Consider the following 19,799-nt stretch of genomic DNA (forward strand, 5'->3'; position numbering starts at 1 on the left):
CAGCATCAATAACTGCAGCTTTACCTTCCACTGTGACATCAGCTTTTATGTCATCTGAAGCTCCAAGTATCGCAACATCTCAAACCACATTGCTTCTTGCAACCACATCTACTGGAGCTCTCACATCTGCTCTTGTGATTTCAGAAGCAAGAACTCTTACATCTACAACAATGCCTACGACATCAGAAAGTACAACTACACCTGCAGCAAGCACAACTGCAGCTTCCACAACCACAGTGGGGCCTTCCACTACTGTGACTACAACTTCCAAAACTACAACTGCATCCTCAACATCTACGGCTTCCTCAGCTGCAATAGTGCCTTCTACTACTACATCATCATCTCCAATCTCATCTGAATCTCCACTTGAAACCACATCAACAGTTGTCAGTCCTGCTCCAATAAGGTCTACAACTTCAGAAAGTACAACTGCACATACAACATTAACCTCAGCTACCACAATGGTAACTTCAACAGTTACATCGGCTGCAACCTCATCTGAAGCTCCAAGTACAAAAACAGTTGAAACCACAATGACATTTGCAGCCACAACTACTGAAACATCAACTCTTACTTCACCAACAATGTCTACAACTTCAGAAAGTGCTCTTGCACCGGCAACATCCACCATTACAGCTTCCTCGTCTATGACTGTACCTCCCACTGCTTTGTCATCTTCAGTCTCATCTGAAACTGCAAGAACAACAATTCAAGGTCCAACCATATCCACAATTACAGCCACAACAGGAGATCTTTTAAAAACAACTGTAGCTTTTACCAGTACATCTTCTGTTCCAGCCACACTTGCACTTTCAACCAAAACAACTTCAAGCCCAAACATGGATTCAGAAACTACAACCTCATCAACAACTACCACTGGAATTATTACACGTCTCACTAATGCAGCAGAATTTCCAGTAGTCCTAATAACATCAGGTCCAAACACAAATACATCAACATCACCAGCATCTACAATTCCAGGCCACACATCCATAAAAGCAACACCAGTTGAAACTCTTACTAGCAATACTACACCTCTGAACAATACAACAAAAGATGCATTTGTAACACTTCAAAGTACTTCAAGTTTGCAATCAGAAACTTCAAACATATCCAAAACATTGCCAACAAATGTGTCCGGTGCAGCAACAGTAACAACCAAGTTAATATTCTCATCCTTGTCATCCCTGCCCACTGACATTTTGGTCCTAGGTGCTATTAGTACTCTTCTTAAATCTAGAGAGTCCCAACTCAATGAATCACTGAAGATTGTCAGTTTTACCTATCAGAGTAAGTTTCTTCATTATGAATGAAAAGTCATTGAAATTATGAAAATTTAAATCAGTGAAAAATGTCAAAATTTAACTGATCGAAACTGGATGTTTCTTTCCAAACAGAAATCTCTGAAACTTCCTATGCTGTCATCTTTAATATTATTTTGAATAATATTAGCATGCCTGAGGATCCTGAACTAAGAAACAGCAGTTATGTGCAAGTGCAAGATGCCGCCAATAATGCGGTAAGAAACTAGCATTAACCTATTAGCGAAGTTTGGGACCAGTGTAAATCTTCACCAGAGGTTGATGAATGGCTTGATTTTTTTCCCTGCAGCTAAACACTCTTCTAAATGAACAAGGCCAGCAACTTTTTGAACCCAAGTCATCCAACTTCACGTAAGATGCAAACTCACTTCACAATCTTTATTTCATGGGTCCACACATTTTAGCTTGGAAGCCATGGAAAATAAGAATTAACGGGGGGAAAAAAATCAAAACATTTAGAATATGTGGAGTAAAAAAGTCCCTTACAGATATCTTCTGTTTTTCCTGCAGAAGCACTTCAAACCAGATTGATGGCAGGATGGATTACACCTTCCAGGATGAAGATACCATACAACCAGTCAGCTTCCTAAAAGAGTTACGTCTGCTTGCCACTACAACAGTGCATCCAGGAACAACAATTAGCTTTTCCATGACTCCTTTAGACTTCATGTAAGTGTTGGTTTTCAGTTTTGAGAACAATCAAAAATGGAGAAGTAATTTTACTACAAAAATTGGATGTACATTAAACAAACTGGGTTTTATTTACAGGTCTGGTTCAGCGGTGGTCACAGCCAAGATGGTATTCAGCTCCTCATCTCCAGTCCCCAGTGAAGCTCTGGTCCTCAGCGCTATCAACACTCTCCGTAATTCCAGAGAGTCACAGCTGAATGAATCAGTGAAGGTGGTGAATGTCACCTATGAGAGTAAGTGGCATTGTCTTTACCTGAAAACCTTTTGAAATATTAGTATCAAATTTTAACCTAATTTAAAAATTAACTTTTATATCTAAACAGAAATCACGGCAACCTCCTATGCTGTCATCTTTAAGTTTAATCTGAGTAATATCAGCATGTCAAAAGTTCCTGAGCTAAGAAATGGCACATACCTACAAGCTCATGGTGTCGTCAATAACGCGGTAAGCATACAGCATAAACCGAGTACAAGTTTTTAGGTCCAATATAATTGTTCTCCAGAGCTTTATGAATGTTTGCGTTTTCTTCTGCAGCTGAACACTCTTCTGAATGAACCTGACAAACCAACTTTAAATCCCGAGTCATTCAATTTCATGTAAGATGCAAACAAGACTTAATGTATATAAGTATTCACATTTTATGTTATTAAGTGTATTTACTTAAAAATGTAAAAAAAAAACAAAAAAACATCTTTGCACATATAGATCCTTAACAGATATCTCCTGTTTTTCCTGCAGAAGCACTTCAAACCAGATTGATGGCAGGATGGATTACACCTTCCAGGATGAAGATACCATACAACCAGTCAGCTTCCTAAAAGAGTTACATCTGCTTGCCACTACAACAGTGCATCCAGGAACAACAATTAGCTTTTCCATAACTCCTTTAGACTTCATGTAAGTGTTGGTTTTCAGTTTTGAGAACAATCAAAAAGGAAGAAGTAATTTTACTACAAAAATTGGATGTACATTAAACAAACTGGGTTTTATTTACAGGTCTGGTTCAGCGGTGGTCACGGCCAAGATGGTATTCAGCTCCTCATCTCCAGTCCCCAGTGAAGCTCTGGTCCTCAGCGCTATCAACACTCTCCGTAATTCCAGAGAGTCACAGCTGAATGAATCAGTGAAGGTGGTGAATGTCACCTATGAGAGTAAGTGTCATTGTCTTTACCTGAAAACCTTTTGAAATATTAAAGTGTCAAGTTTTAACCTAATTTTAAAAAATAACTTTTCTTTCCAAACAGAAATCACGGCAACCTCCTATGCTGTCATCTTTAAGTTTAATCTGAGTAATATCAGCATGTCAAAAGTTCCTGAGCTAAGAAATGGCACATACCTACAAGCTCATGGTGTCGTCAATAATGCGGTAAGCATACAGCATAAACCGAGTACAAGTTTTTAGGTCCAATATAATTGTTCTCCAGAGCTTTATGAATGTTTGCTTTTTCTTCTGCAGCTGAACACTCTTCTGAATGAACCTGACAAACCAACTTTAAATCCCGAGTCATTCAATTTCATGTAAGATGCAAACAAGACTTAATGTATATAAGTATTCACATTTTATGTTATTAAGTGTATTTACTTAAAAATGTAAAAAAAAAAAAAAAAAAAAAAAAACATCTTTGCACATATAGATCCTTAACAGATATCTCCTGTTTTTCCTGCAGAAGCACTTCAAACCAGATTGATGGCAGGATGGATTACACCTTCCAGGATGAAGATACCATACAACCAGTCAGCTTCCTAAAAGAGTTACATCTGCTTGCCACTACAACAGTGCATCCAGGAACAACAATTAGCTTTTCCATGACTCCTTTAGACTTCATGTAAGTGTTGGTTTTCAGTTTTGAGAACAATCAAAAAGGAAGAAGTAATTTTACTACAAAAATTGGATGTACATTAAACAAACTGGGTTTTATTTACAGGTCTGGTTCAGCGGTGGTCACGGCCAAGATGGTATTCAGCTCCTCATCTCCAGTCCCCAGTGAAGCTCTGGTCCTCAGCGCTATCAACACTCTCCGTAATTCCAGAGAGTCACAGCTGAATGAATCAGTGAAGGTGGTGAATGTCACCTATGAGAGTAAGTGGCATTGTCTTTACCTGAAAACCTTTTGAAATATTAAAGTGGCAAGTTTTAACCTAATTTAAAAAAATAACTTTTATATCTAAACAGAAATCACGGCAACCTCCTATGCTGTCATCTTTAAGTTTAATCTGAGTAATATCAGCATGTCAAAAGTTCCTGAGCTAAGAAATGGCACATACCTACAAGCTCATGGTGTCGTCAATAACGCGGTAAGCATACAGCATAAACCGAGTACAAGTTTTTAGGTCCAATATAATTGTTCTCCAGAGCTTTATGAATGTTTGCTTTTTCTTCTGCAGCTGAACACTCTTCTGAATGAACCTGACAAACCAACTTTAAATCCCAAGTCATTCAATTTCATGTAAGATGTAAACAAGACTTAATGTATATAAGTATTCACATTTTATGTTATTAAGTGTATTTACTTAAAAATGTAAAAAAAAAACATCTTTGCACATATAGATCCTTAACAGATATCTCCTGTTTTTCCTGCAGAAGCACTTCAAACCAGATTGATGGCAGGATGGATTACACCTTCCAGGATGAAGATACCATACAACCAGTCAGCTTCCTAAATGAGCTTCGTTCACAGACAGGTTTGTCAAAACTGACAATGGATTGCAAATGTTGTAACTGCAAGCTTCCTCCATTAATCATTACTTTCTTTTACAGTCTTAACAACAGCCAGTACTCTGACAACTACTCCACTGATAGTGTAAGAGCAGTGATTTCAGTCTGATATTTACTTTTTTCTTTAATTTTTATTTTCATTTCCTACCTTAATGTATATTATTTATCATCTTTGTAGGCGTGGCAGAGCACTTATATTCATTCGCCTCGTGTTTGTCACGCTGGGACCCCTGCCAGATCAAGATAAGATTCTTGAGGTGGTCAACTCTCTGCTGAAAACACAACTCTCAGCTAAACAAGACCCGAGTGATACTGTGAGCTTTGCCAGTGTCATTTATACGAGTGAGTTTTTCTCTCCTGGCTTTGCTTCTTTTTGTTCTGAATATGTTATTAAAATTCTAATGTTGTAGATTTTATAGCTTATTTTGAAGAAAAATTAACAAATAAATAATATGAAGGTTAAGGAATGCATTAGTGAAATTTCACCACCCACATATAACCACACAACTAATTCATTTTATTATATATTTTTAAGAAATAAATGAGACAGCCTATGCTCTCAACTTTGGATTTGAAATCAGCAATATAACCATGACTGAGAAACTTGAACTCAGGAATGGCACCCACCTGGTTATACAAGACACTATAAACTCATTGGTGAGTTGGAGACATTTCAAGAGTTGTCTTTTACAAACACTTTTTTTCTCTCTCTCTCATATTAACCTCTACATATAAACAAATTCATCTAATTTTTTTCAGCTGGGCATGATCCTCCTCAGTAACTCTTCAGCTCCTCTCATTAAGTTCCAAGCAGCTGATTTCATGTAAGTTCTGACTCACTTTTTACTTTGATTTGAGCAAATATGTCCTGATGACTCTTCGTTGGTGTTAGTTGGGAAGTTTTTGTGATTAAAAAATTATTTTTAGTTATTGCCTTTAGTTTCTCATTGTGCATTTTAATCTCCCCACAGCGGTAATTCTACTGTAATTCAGGCCAAAGTAGAATATGTTTTCTCACCAAGTGACTTCCCGCAACCCAGCATCTTAGTTCAACTTCTCCAACTTAACGGAGGTATTACCATATCCACACCTGCTGCACTGTCAACCATCTGTGACCCCATTTCAATTTTTTTAAGCTGTCATGCTTTATATGTCTTGCTTCAAAAACACCAAATGTTGTAATTGAAAGTCTGATTCTCCTTCATTAATTATTATTTTATTTTACAGCGAGCACTCTGACAACAAGCACAACTCCAGCACCCATCTTGTAAGACCAATGAGTGATTTATTTTAAAAAGCTAGTTGTTTTAATTTAGTTTATATTCCAATTATTTATCTTTTTCTTTTAATGCAGGATTAAGAAGGGAATTATTAGGATTCGTCTCGAGTTTATCACACTGGGCCCAAGACCAAGTGAGAACAGTGTTCTAGAGGTGGTTAAATCTATACTGGCCACAAATCTCACAACTAAACCAACCACCAGAACAGTAAGCGTGAGTGAACCTGTGGCCTTGTCGAATGTCAAATATTTGGGTGAGTTTTGCTCGATTTTCATTCTCCGTTTTTGTTGTGAATATAACATTTGTATGGTTGTAATCATTATATATTTGAATAATAATAATAAAAAAAAAGTCAATAATTATCCATAAAGACAATGGATTATGAAATACCATGACCCATATATAGTCACACAACTTATTTTTGTCATATATTTTAAAGGAATTAACGACACTGCCTACGCACTCCTCTTTGAATTTGAAATCAGCGAAGTATCACTGACAGAGTTACAAAGCAATGAAACCTATCAAAAAATCCAAAAGAAGATAAATGACTTGGTGAGTTGGAGAGGCTTGGATATTGTTGTCCTAATTGCCCTATTTGAATCATTAACCTATTGTTTTTTAATTGATGCGCTCTACAGCTGATCCAGATCCTAAAAGACCCATCAGTTAATCTGCTCATTCCAGCCAATTTCAGGTGAGTTCTGATCCACTGCTTTTTACTTTGTCTTGAGAAGAAATGTCTAAATGAACTGAAGAAAACTGCTTTTATAATACATAGGTGAATGAATGGTAAGATCATTTTTTGATAACTTTTGTTTCGTATTGTGTTTTAATCTCTTCACAGGGAGAATCTCACCATGATTGAGGCCAGTGTTACGTATGTTTTCTCGCAACATGACAACAACACGGCTGCTGGTTTCCTGGTCAGCAAACTTTTCACAGTTTTTACCACACCAGCTCCAACCACCATAAACACGACAATCTCAAACAACACTACAAACGTAGCATGGATTGTAGCTATCATTGTCCCCTGTGCTATTGTCATCGGGCTCGTACCTTGCTGGATTCTCCTTTGCGTAAGTATTATGATGACTGAATGTCAAATATGTGCGTTGGCAGTGAAGCAATTAATGACATAATGTGTTATTCTTACGGTAAAAACAGACATAGTTCCGCCTTTTAAATGTGGTATATAATTGTGTATAGACAGCTGATTAAAAGTGTTTTTAAAGCGTATAAAATTCCCTTCCACTATCCTAACTTTCACTTTGTCTGTTTAGTGTTTGCTGTGTGGTTGCTGTGCAGCAATCAGGAGACGTTGGCACAGAAGAAGGTCGTACAATGTACAGTACACAACTCGAAACAGCATCTTCTAGAGACTTCAGAGATATTTGACTAAAACCGGACTGAACACCAATGAATACTCAGGATGCAATTCAATACTGCCTCTGTTGTGATAATGAAAGTACTATGTTAATGCTTCTTTTATAAATTATTTATTATGCCTGTATTGCTAGACAAACAGGTTCTCTATAAAATGTTCCTAAATGTGATATTTAAATGTTTTCCTATAGTGTATAATGAAATTGTATTGTTATTTATTTGTATTTATTGTAATAGTCTATGTTTACAATTAATACGCTTTTGCAAATCATTAGTCTGCTTGACACTACACAGTTTAATTTAAAGGGACAAAGGTAGAACATTGGAATTGAAACTATTATTTATTCATACTCCATGCACTTTATAAATGTAAAGGTAAAGCGAGCTAAAGAAGACTTTAGCACGAACATGTTAAACTGCATAAAACTGTAATAAAAAATACTATAGATCAATAAAGAATACAGAACAATACAGAAGTTTGTTTTTCTGTTTGCAATGTAAATATGATGACTACTCATTATTGGCCTTAGTCTTGAACATCAAAGCTGTTTATATGGTAAACAATTTCAGGGCTTGCAAAATTTCGAAATCCCTGGTAGGCCTTCGGGCAGGTACTCTTCAGATTTCGGTAGCCCGAAAATTAATTTAACTAGCCCAAATAAAATAAAGACCATAAATGTCAATCAAAAACATTTTCAATACTCCAATATCAAGGAAAGAGTTTATTTTACTATTTACAAGGTATCTGCAGAATTCTTAAAAATGTATTTAAGGCAATTAGATTTTTTTTTTCTTATACCATTTAACGCATTTAAAACTAAGGCCTTAAAAACTCTTCAATTTAGTTATCAAATTTAAGGACCCGTGGGAGCAATGTTCCCTCTAATTGTTTTTCTTGCTGGGCAAAACTTTTCTCTATTCGGCGGACATTTCCAAAAAAAAAAAAAGTGTGTACATTTTAACTTTAATGAGCTATTTATATTTGATTTGACCCTTGATGTAACTAAATGATGTACATTTTAGGTTACCTGAGAATAGGGTGACCACCCGTCCCGCATTTTGCGGGACAGTCCTGAAATGGGACGCTTTGTCCGGCGTCCCGCGAGTCACAAGCAGTGTCCCGCATTTCAATTTTTGTCCGTTTTATTTTTTATTAGTATTGTTTCTGTATTTTTTTAATATTCCTTTAAATTATAATCCCAAAATTAAAAAATAAATAAATAATAAAAATAATTAGAAAACACTGAACATGGGCAGCGTGACAGTAGCGCCAGAGCGGGAAAACACCAAGAGAGAGAAAAAAAGCCGGCAACAGAAAAAATGGATCTATCAGGAGCTCCAGAGAAGAAAAAGCGACTTTGTTCTTATAATAAAGAATGGGAGAAAAAATACACATGGTTAAAATCAGTTACAGATGACCCTAAAAAAGGAGAGTGCTGTGTATGTCACCGAAGTTTCACCGTCACACATGGAGGTGAAAAAACACAAGTTTTTTCTCTCCAACAAAAGATAGCAACCTAAATAAAATCACAGCAGCTGAAGTGACAAGTGTCTACCATAATGTGAAGCATGGTTTATCATATAGGTCAGGCGACTGTGCTGCTAAACTATCCCCGGTCATTTTCCCCGATTCAGAAATAGCAAAGAAGCTTGCTTGTGGAAGAACAAGGAGTGCATCCATTGTTGCAGGTGTGCTTGCACCAGCATCTTTAGAAATGAGCTTGAAACAGTTAAATAGGCTACGCCAATTATTGCAGATAGACCAGATTCTCTGCCACATTTCTCAATTGCGTCTGATGCATCAAACCACGGAACAACCAAGTAATTCATTCAGAATTTATGTGCTTATTTGGAAATGTGATTTTAAGGCTTAGATTATTTTTATTTTCACTTTATATTTAGATTGAATAGGTCTAGTACAATAGCACCTGTGCCAAACTGAGTGACGTACGTTCACGACTTCAACGTGAGTCGCGTTCAACGTTTATTAGCGATTTAAAGCATGTTATAATCACTTGTGGGTGCTGATGACTGCAGTGACTGTGGTGACTGAGGCTCACTGACAAGAAGTCTTTACTATCAATTTTATCCATTTAACACATCCTTGCTCCTCAGATTCCTGCAAGCGATCTCAACCCATCTCCTGGCCACGGCAAGCCAAGCCTTCCGCAACTAGTCACATTGGGCTTCACTCACGCATCCTCCTGGTTCCTCCTCTGATCCTTTCAATAAATACCCGTTTTGACCACATTCCTGTGTCGTGACACTTCTATTGTTAGAAAATATTTCTATTTTGAATAAATGCTGTTCTTTTAAACGTTTTATTAATCAAAGAAAAAAGTAACACAGGCCCCAAATAAATATTAAGCAGCACAACAGTTTCAACACTGATAATAAATCAGCATATCAAATGAGTTATGATGCTGAAAATTCAGCTTTGATCACAGGAATAAATACTATTTTAAAGGATAGGTTTTAAAATAGGAAACCAATATTAGAAATTGCAATAATTAGGGGCCAAGCACCGAAGGTGCGTAGGCACCTATTGTATCCGTTAGCGTTCTTATTATTCTTCTTCTGCCGGAAAATGAATGGCAGCCCATAGAACCGATTGCGGGAAAGTTGTAAAATTTGGCACACTGATAGATGATACTGTAAATAGTAACCACACCAAATTTGGAGTCTCTAACTCAAACTCTCTAACGCCACCACTTGTCTAAAATTGCAATTTTGAAATGCTAATAACTTTTGAACTGTAAGCCACGAAATTAAAATTTTTCCTCTGAATCCTTGGCTCAAGCCGAGTCGAATCCTGTTCAAAATTCAAAAATCGCTATCTTATTTTTTCGCTATTTTCAATTGTTCGTAAAACCTACTTTATCGAACTTGTCCTAGATGATTCGTCCGATTCTCACCAAAATTGTCTCAAGTCATCTACAGACCATGCTGGCAAAAAGTAATGGGATTCAAGTCGATTCGTCCAAGCGTTCTCGAATACCACACTAACGAATTTGCCGAAAAGCACGCAAAAATGGATCTGAGCTTATATCTCCGCAAGGGTTTGACGGATTGAGACGAAACTTGGTGTGTGTCATATCAAGTATGACTTGAGGCTACCTGCAGTGTTTCAGCACTGTGCCACCTAGTGGTCAGGAGATATAAAAAATGCATATTTTTGCCTATAACTTGTGAATGGTTTGGCCAAAAATCACAAAACTGGTCTCATTAGCCTTTTTCACACGTAACCGGAAACTACGTCATGGAGGGTAAATTTATTTCCACCGCAGCTGAAACTAAGGCGTTTCTATGGAGCGTTATTTCACTGCTTCTCTCTTGGCGCTGCCGCGACTCAGGTTCGAGGATGTTGAAAAAATAGTTGAACGGCATTCAACAACTAAAGAAGCAAGGCTGAGCAAGGGCTATAAATTCTTTGTTGAGGAGTTTATACACAATTATCAAGGTAAATTGACACCTAAGTGTTTCTGATGTTAATTTCCCCCCACTACCTGTGCTTGGTTATCAGTTTGGCTGTAATTTTAAATTTGTGCCCACACACCATCAAGCACTTCATCCTCTGTTTGCTGAACTGCTTGGCACATTTGAAAGGTGGAATGATCAGTCTAGCGCCAACACTGGAGAGCATATCTTCAATACTGAACCCCTTTGTCTGCCATGACCGCGTCTCCAGGCTCAAGCAGGTCCAAAATGCAGGATTTCTTTGTAATTTCTTTGTCAGAGATTGAACCACTGTAAAGCTGGGAGATGAAAGTCACTGCACCACACGGAGCTACCCCAACCAGACCTTTGAATGTTGTAGTACTCTTGTAACTGGAGAAGATCTCAGAGTGGAGTGTGAGCGATGTAGGGCTTTCACAGCGGATTTCTGTGCAGTCCAGGATAACTTGCAGGTTTGGACTGAACAAGCGGTAATTCTCTGGCATGGAGGAGCCTATTTGTTGCCTGGACATCCAAATGGGTACTGAACCCAACACAAAGAACAGGTAATTAGCCCAGGTGATAAGGGTCCTGCTCACCGTGGCCACGTTTAACCTGAAAATGTCAGCGATAACTTGTTCCCTCAGTCCAGCAGCTACCCGACAGCAGTAGATGAATAGTTCATCTATGAGCTGGATCTTCCATGCAGGGCTAGGGCTTGGGAAAGCTTCCTGCCCCATCCTCTGTGCCTTGGTCCAGTACACCAGATTGCTGGCAGATGGACAAATAGACTCCCAGAACACCTGGAAAACTTCTTGTGAGGGAAACTTTGTATAATACCTGAATGTTTGATCAGAAACACAAAATCTATTCACTATTGTTTGTTTCTCCAATTACATTTTCTGAAGCCTCGACTCCAGCTCTTTAATGTACTGTAGAGCCTCATCTAATGCACCTATGAAAAAAAAAAATATATATATATATATAGTTAGCAACTTATCACACTATTTTTATATTTCACGTCACAGCACACTGTTAGCACCAAAGACATAAGGATGGTTCTCTAATTGCAGGTACATTTGGTGTCCAAAATATTTTTTTCTGCTTTTATATTTTAATTCTTTCAATTATTTATTTAATTTGTTACTCATTGTCATGAATAAAAAGATGTTACACACACACACACTCACTGTATATAATACGTATATCTCTTTCTGTATTTTTTAAATGAATACAGTGTTGATGAGCAAGAGACTCAGTCAAAAACCTGATAAATAATTGACCTTGTTTTTGAGTCTATAATACAAGCCTAACATAATATATTATCAAAACAAACTATTTAAACTGATAGAATAGAAACTGAAGCAAAACTTAAGCTGCGATCTGTAAGTTAAATATAAAAAACGTGAACATATGAATATTCTATAGCTGTCTAAGCATCGATATGAAGTACAGTTTGTACAATACTCTTGTGTGTGACTGAACATGTTTCAGAGTTTTGTTACCCATCCTCCAATATTTCCAGCACTTAATCAAGCCACTCTTCTTTAATACATGAGGACGTTTTATTTCACATGTCATTGCGTTTGCGTCTCTGAGCGCACCGCAACCATTGAAGTATTCAGTTTCTACAGCGACTCATTTGGTGCACATCGTTCTCTTTCTGTGAAACTGGTTCTAACTCTGTCGTGACATCAGCTCTATAGCGGTTTGCCGGAGCATTGCTATTCTTTCCCTTTTACTGCGGCATTCAATCAAATGGCTTCCCAAATCTACTTAGGCTATATAAACAGATAAAGTGCAGTGAAATAATAACTTACCCCCAATATTGGCCAGTGCATAAATAATGTTTTGTCTGTATCATATATATAATATTTAGTTAATTAGTTGGTTGGTTAGTTATATACAGGCACGTGCACACATAGACATAGAGAGAAAGTGCCCTTTTTTCTGGGGAGTTTTTTTTTATTTTTATAAATGAATATAGGCCTATGTATGCGTGTGTGTTTCTGTTTGCGCACAGCTTTTCATGTCAAACAAATAAAAAAATCCAAATATCAGGTCGGGTCGGAAAATGTTGAGACTCTGTCGAGTTCCGATGCCTTTCTCCCCTCCGCGTCTCGGCGCAGGCGCGTGCAGCACAGCAGTGTAGCACACATTGATCGGCACATGCACATCACAGACAGAAGTCAAGCCCTCCCTCCCTCTACAGTTGTGTTTATCTTGGTGTGGAGGCGAGTGGTGATAAACACAAGACTAGCTACCTGTGCCTCGAATTTAAAGCTAATTGTCCAAAAGACAAAGGCAAATATAGTTCATTTGTCTTGCTAACATCAGCTACCATACACCAGTGGCCGTTCTTTCACTGCATGATTCAGTTTATTTAAATGCATTTAGATTAACAATGATAACAAAATTCAAGATATGGGGGCAGAAATGTATATATTTATATCATTTCATATAGTTAATCAGTATCACCCGAAGACTGACGTTTGTTTTTTGTTTGTTTGTTTTTTTAAATAAATAAGAATTTAATATTAACACACTTATGCTTTAGACACAATATTGACTGTTTTTGCTCTGTTTCGCCAACAAATATCATTTCAATTTGCGTCTCTGAGCAACAGCTGCTTTGTTCCTGAATGAATCAACTGTTTAAATGATTCGGTTCAGTTGCAATGACTCACTTATTAACAGTGACTTGCTGCCACCTACTGGCAGTTTTAATTTCACATTTAAAGTATCTATTCATTTATTTTATTTTTTAGCAGTATTCAATGTTTTATGTGTAAAATATCAAAACAGTATTAATGCATTTGAAACTGCAGGTTAAATGTATTACTGTTGTGCGTTAAACAGTGTGTAAATGCATCTAAATGCCACTTCTAATGCAGCTTCTGTGTTTTCTGTGCATTGCAAAGATTAATTTTGTCAATACTGATTTCATTTGCTTGGTAACAGCTTAAATGACTTATTCTAATTGACTGATTCAATTTAAGAATTTGACTGAAAATATGATACACACTCATGCAGGGCTTTATAAAGGTAAAAATGCCCATAAAAGGTAAAAAATCAATTTAAACTTATTGGAAAATATTAATTTCTACCACTGCTGTGAACTGATCACCACAGAATATGCAGAATATCAAAAACTTTACGAGTCAGCTGTCCACGGTAGTCCTTAACCCTCTGGGGTCTGAGGGTGTTTTGGGGGCCTGGAGAAGTTTTGACATGCCCTGACATTTGTGCTTTTTTCAGTTGCTTATAAATATATAAATGGCTAAAGTGTAATAACACTGTAAACAGCAAAAACAGGGCTACAATAATATGTTAGCAGCACTTATGTACTTGATTTTGTTTTTGAGAAAACAACGTTTATGAGTGGTTAGTGAAAAATTTTAATTTTGAAGTCACTGAAATAAGACCATAAAAAAACCTACAGAACATTTGTTCACAAGACTTCTGAGAACTGGATCTTGTAGCCTAGAATTTTTGCTTCAAAATAATGTGAAAATCATCTTGTTTATTTGCTCACAAAAAACAATACTTTGATTTAAATCAGCGACTTCTTATAGTACAAAATCGCTGTCAATCAAAAGGAGATGCAGTCTTTCGACAGATCCTCCAATCATCACGCAGAAGCCCAGAGTCCATAATCGCAGCATTTATCCAATGACCGTCTAGTTTCGAAGCACTGAAAAAAACTGTTCAAAGCAGCCCCATTGAAGTCAATGGACGCTAGGCTTCAACAGGGAAATACACTGAGAAGAAAATCGAGTCAGCCGACCTGCTATATGTATCTGATTCTGAACAAACTCGTCTTCGAGATGAACGTGTTCTAACGCAATTTTAATCAATAAAATTTTAACACAATAGTATATATTTGACCATTCATTTTTTGACATCATAGGGGAAGCCGAGCTTCCCTTGCAGTCTTAAAGGAATCCCCACTGCTATCTATCTATCACCTGAGTCTGTCTATCTATCTATCTATAATCTGAGTCTATCTATCTATAATCTATCTATCTAGCTATCTATCTATCTATCTATCTATCTCTATCTATCTATAATCTGACTCTATCTATCTATAATCTAACTCTATCTATCTATAATCTGACTCTATCTATCTATCTATCTATAATCTAACTCTATCTATCTATAATCTGACTCTATCTATCTATCTATCTATAATCTAACTCTATCTATCTATAATCTGACTCTATCTATCTATCTATAATCTAACTCTATCTATAATCTGACTCTATCTATCTATCTATCTATCTATCTATAATCTGACTCTATCTATCTATCTATCTATAATCTGACTCTATCTATCTATCTATCTATCTATCTATCTATCTATAATCTAACTCTATCTATAATCTGACTCTATCTATCTATCTATCTATCTATCTATCTATCTATAATCTAACTCTATCTATCTATAATCTGACTCTATCTATCTATCTATCTATAATCTGACTCTATCTATCTATCTATAATCTGACTCTATCTATCTATCTATCTATAATCTAACTCTATCTATCTATAATCTGACTCTATCTATCTATCTATCTATCTATCTATAATCTAACTCTATCTATAATCTGACTCTATCTATCTATCTATCTATAATCTAACTCTATCTATCTATAATCTGACTATCTATCTATCTATCTATCTATCTATCTATCATCTGACTCTATCTATCTATCTATAATCTGACTCTATCTATCTATCTATCTATCTATCTATAATCTAACTATCTATCTATCTATAATCTGACTCTATCTATCTATAATCTGACTCTATCTATCTATCTATCTATAATCTAACTCTATCTATAATCTGACTCTATCTATCTATCTATCTATCTATCTATCTATCTATAATCTAACTCTATCTATCTATAATCTGACTATCTATCTATCTATCTATCTATAATCTGACTATCTATCTATCTATCTATCTATAATATAACTCTATCTATCTATAATCTGACTCTATCTATCTATCTATAATCTAACTCTATCTATAATCTGACTCTATCTATCTATCTATCTATCTATAATCTAACTCTATCTATCTATAATCTGACTCTATCTATCTATCTATCTATAATCTGACTCTATCTATCTATCTATAATCTGACTCTATCTATCTATCTATCTATAATCTAACTCTATCTATCTATAATCTGACTCTATCTATCTATCTATCTATAATCTAACTCTATCTATAATCTGACTCTATCTATCTATCTATCTATAATCTAACTCTATCTATCTATAATCTGACTATCTATCTATCTATCTATCTATCTATCTATCTATCTATCATCTGACTCTATCTATCTATCTATAATCTGACTCTATCTATCTATAATCTAACTATCTATCTATAATCTGACTATCTATCTATCTATAATCTGACTCTATCTATCTATAATCTGACTCTATCTATCTATCTATCTATAATCTAACTCTATCTATAATCTGACTCTATCTATCTATCTATCTATCTATCTATAATCTAACTCTATCTATCTATAATCTGACTATCTATCTATCTATCTATCTATAATCTGACTATCTATCTATCTATCTATCTATAATATAACTCTATCTATCTATAATCTGACTCTATCTATCTATCTATAATCTAACTCTATCTATAATCTGACTCTATCTATCTATCTATCTATCTATCTATCTATCTATCTATAATCTGACTCTATCTATCTATAATCTAACTCTATCTATCTATAATCTGACTCTATCTATCTATCTCTATCTATCTATCATCTGAGTCTATCTATCTATCTATAATCTAACTATCTATCTATAATCTGACTCTATCTATCTATAATCTGACTATCTATCTATCTATCTATCTATAATCTGACTCTATCTATCTATCTATCTATCTATCTATCTATCTATCTATTTCTATCTATCTTCATAGCAACACTCTAGAAACAATCCAAACTAACCTAGCAACCACCCTGAGTACCCTAGCAACCGCTTTAGCAACCACCCCAAGTACCCTAGCAACCGCATAGCAACACCTTAGAAACCTCTATCTATCAGTCTGTCTGTCTGTCTATCTACTGTATCTCTGTCAGACTGTATTGCCTTAAGCTTGTAAAACTACTTTAAACTTCAAACTATTTCAGACTGAAAACCATCAAACTTAAAACTTTTCAAACCTATTAAAACTTTCTGGTCCGGCTTTCTCAAGCCAACTTAAAGTTTGTCTCGACAAACTTTTTTATCTAGTTAGTTTTTATTGTATTATATGCACTTTGGCTGCTAGAAAGGCACTTTACAAATAAAATGTATTATTATTATTATTATAAATGTCTTTCGAACAGTTCTATAAGCTGCCATAGATGCAATGGTAGATATTAAGCAGAAAACTAACAGATACAATAAATGCCTATGCACCTTAGGTGCTTGACCCTAATTAATTTTTCAATTAAAACCGTTTGCACATCTAGCCATGGATTACTCCCTACTTAGCACATTTAACGGTAGAAAAACCTTGGAAAAGCACATAACACATGAGAATATGATTGAGAGCTAACAAGAGCGAAGGAGTTGAAGCTGTGGAGGTTCACGTCTTATACTGTATTTACAAATGTACAGACCAAAACTAATTATTGTTACAGCAATTAAGGTTACTTTATTTGTACCCATAGTTTTAGTTTGAAGTGAATGAATGATCCATACATATTAACACTTAACAAAACAACACATAGTATATAACATCATAAATATTATAGAGTGTGATAGGGAAATCATATGGAAAGTGAAAGTGCTGCTGTGGAATATAAAAGCTCTGCTGCAGTTTTCAAACCAGTCAGAACCGGATCGGAAGAGCAGCGAACTGAGATCGAGCTGCATCACAGCATCACAGACTACAGATCTTCAGATTAAACACAGGTAAGAACAATATATTGTATACACATGAAAATAACATATACAGTATATGGAATAATATTGTAAAACAGAAATATGTAAGGAAAAACCGATGACACACCCGAGGTGGTAATGGGTCATTCCTGGTATTCGGTGCCTTTTGGGACATCATAACATTTTGAAAATAACTTCTTATGTAATCACGATAAGGAGATGTAAAAAGTAAATTACTTGAAAAATGATTTTGGTCAAGCTCAGTTAAATAAATGTAAGCATTTATGAAACAAAATCAATGAAATGGAAAACCAAATATGTCCACCCTGTTAAAGGGTACCCCGACGATGAAGACTAGTATGGTTTATTAGATTAACACTGCTTATGTTTCCATCCAAGTATTTTATGCGCATTTTGGAATATTGCATATAAAACACTAGATGGAAACGGCAAGATGTGCATAAATTAAAAACGGTTCATAAAAAAGATATTATAAGATATTACTGACTCTGACAAAGCTGAAGCTGCTAAACAGCAACAGCAATTAGATCAAATATATATAGATAAACCTGAAGGAGCCTACATATGATCACGCAGAAAATGGCTTGAGGAAGGAGAGCAAAACTCAGCATATTTCTTTAGATTAGAAAGTGAGTGAAGTGAAGTGACATTCAGCCAAGTACACCCGGAGCAGTGGGCAGCCCACTGGGAGCAAAGGGAGCAAGCCAAAAAATAATAATATAATTGATGGAACACTAAGTGAAGATCAGAAAATCATCTGAAAAGTTTGCACTACATTTTACAGTGAGTTGTATGCATGCAAATTTTGCTACTAAGATACAAATGATTTTTTGTGTCACTCCAGAATGGACAGCAGTTGAATATGGTAGATAAAGCCTTTTGTGACAGCCCTATTACCTTGAAAGAAATTGTTGGTGCAATTAATTTGTTAACAAAATGGAAAATCTCCAAGAAATGATAGACTCTCCACAGAGTATAAATTTAGTAAAAAAAGTAGCACATTTTCTATTAGACGTTTTTAGAGAAAGCACAAAGAAAACATTTCTTCCCCCCACTTTATATCAGGGAATAATTAGCCTAATCCCAAAGCTAAACCATGATCCCTTTCTCATAGACAATTGGCGCCCAATCTCCTTACTAAATAACGACTACAAAATAATAGCATTAGTTCTGGCTAAAAGATTAAAATGTGTTTTAAACTCCATTATTGATGAAATACAGTCAGGATTTCTGCGTAACAGACATATTTTGAACAACATACGTTTAATATTAGATATGTTAACTATTCAAATTAACTTCAGAAAGAAAACTTTATTTTATTTTTATACTATTACAAAGCGTTTGATATGCTAGAACATGAATTTCTGCATAGAATTGGCTTTGGTGACCCCTTCTGTAATATGATTAAAATGCTGTAAGTGAATAGTAATAGCTCAGTTAAGCTAAGTAATAGTACCTCTCCCAGATTTGTCTTAAATCGAGGTGTTCGACAGGGATGTCCAGTCTCTCCCTATCTTTTCTTGATTGCAACACAATTTCTAAGTTCATGTATCAAAACAAGCCATCTAAAATGCATCAGTATACTGAGAAATACCGAGGTAATTATAACTCAGCAGATGACATGTTAGTCAGCTCTTTAACAAGGATGGTCTGCTTTTTAGGTATACAGAATTTCTTTCAGAATATAATATATCTGTAACTCATAAAGAGTTTGCCAGTGATATGGATGCGATTCCATCTGGCATATGCATGCTTTTCAAAAACGGCCTACAAATTCTTTACTGTATTCAGTGTGTAAATTGTATTCATTTGTGTAATGCTCTCTTCTTTCTTTTTCCCACATTTTTAATTATTGTCTTTTTCTGCTTTGAACTATGGTATTGGTTGTCCATGTTTTTTATTTATTCAGTTGGTGTTATTCTTCATTATTGTTATGTTCTAACTTTGTTGTACCATACTGTAAACTGATGTTCAAATAAAGCATTAGAAAAATTAAATAAAAATATTTAAATTAAATTTAAAAAAATTAAGTGT

The 19,799-nt window shown here is 35.5% G+C and overlaps 1 protein-coding gene across 1 annotated transcript; it reads left to right on the forward strand.

Annotated features, from left to right (window-relative positions):
- Positions 1-897: 897 nt before the first annotated feature.
- LOC306861606 (uncharacterized protein) lies at positions 898-7,867 on the forward strand. Its single transcript, XM_079403982.1, has 27 exons — positions 898-1,290; positions 1,398-1,519; positions 1,612-1,673; positions 1,833-1,991; positions 2,091-2,245; positions 2,336-2,457; positions 2,548-2,609; positions 2,752-2,910; positions 3,010-3,164; positions 3,258-3,379; positions 3,470-3,531; positions 3,681-3,839; positions 3,939-4,093; positions 4,187-4,308; positions 4,399-4,460; positions 4,595-4,695; positions 4,772-4,814; positions 4,908-5,071; positions 5,265-5,386; positions 5,489-5,553; positions 5,701-5,801; positions 5,957-5,996; positions 6,084-6,262; positions 6,449-6,564; positions 6,651-6,706; positions 6,857-7,088; positions 7,293-7,867. The coding sequence occupies exons 2-27, from the start codon at positions 1,454-1,456 to the stop codon at positions 7,386-7,388; spliced, it is 2,937 nt and encodes a 978-aa protein (XP_079260108.1). The 5' UTR covers positions 898-1,290; positions 1,398-1,453; the 3' UTR covers positions 7,389-7,867.
- Positions 7,868-19,799: the final 11,932 nt, after the last annotated feature.

This window comes from Barbus barbus, assembly GCF_936440315.1.
Source record: "Barbus barbus genome assembly, chromosome: 42".
Lineage (NCBI taxonomy): Eukaryota > Metazoa > Chordata > Actinopteri > Cypriniformes > Cyprinidae > Barbus > Barbus barbus.

Excerpts from the sequence above, each read along its gene's own strand:
- LOC306861606 (XM_079403982.1), top strand. The coding sequence starts at position 1,454 with ATGCCTGAGGATCCTGAACTAAGAAACAGCAGTTATGTGCAAGTGCAA. Across the intron at positions 4,094-4,186 it reads GGTGAATGTCACCTATGAGA|AAATCACGGCAACCTCCTAT; the intron begins GTAAGTGGCATT and ends ATATCTAAACAG. Across the intron at positions 6,707-6,856 it reads CTCATTCCAGCCAATTTCAG|GGAGAATCTCACCATGATTG; the intron begins GTGAGTTCTGAT and ends ATCTCTTCACAG.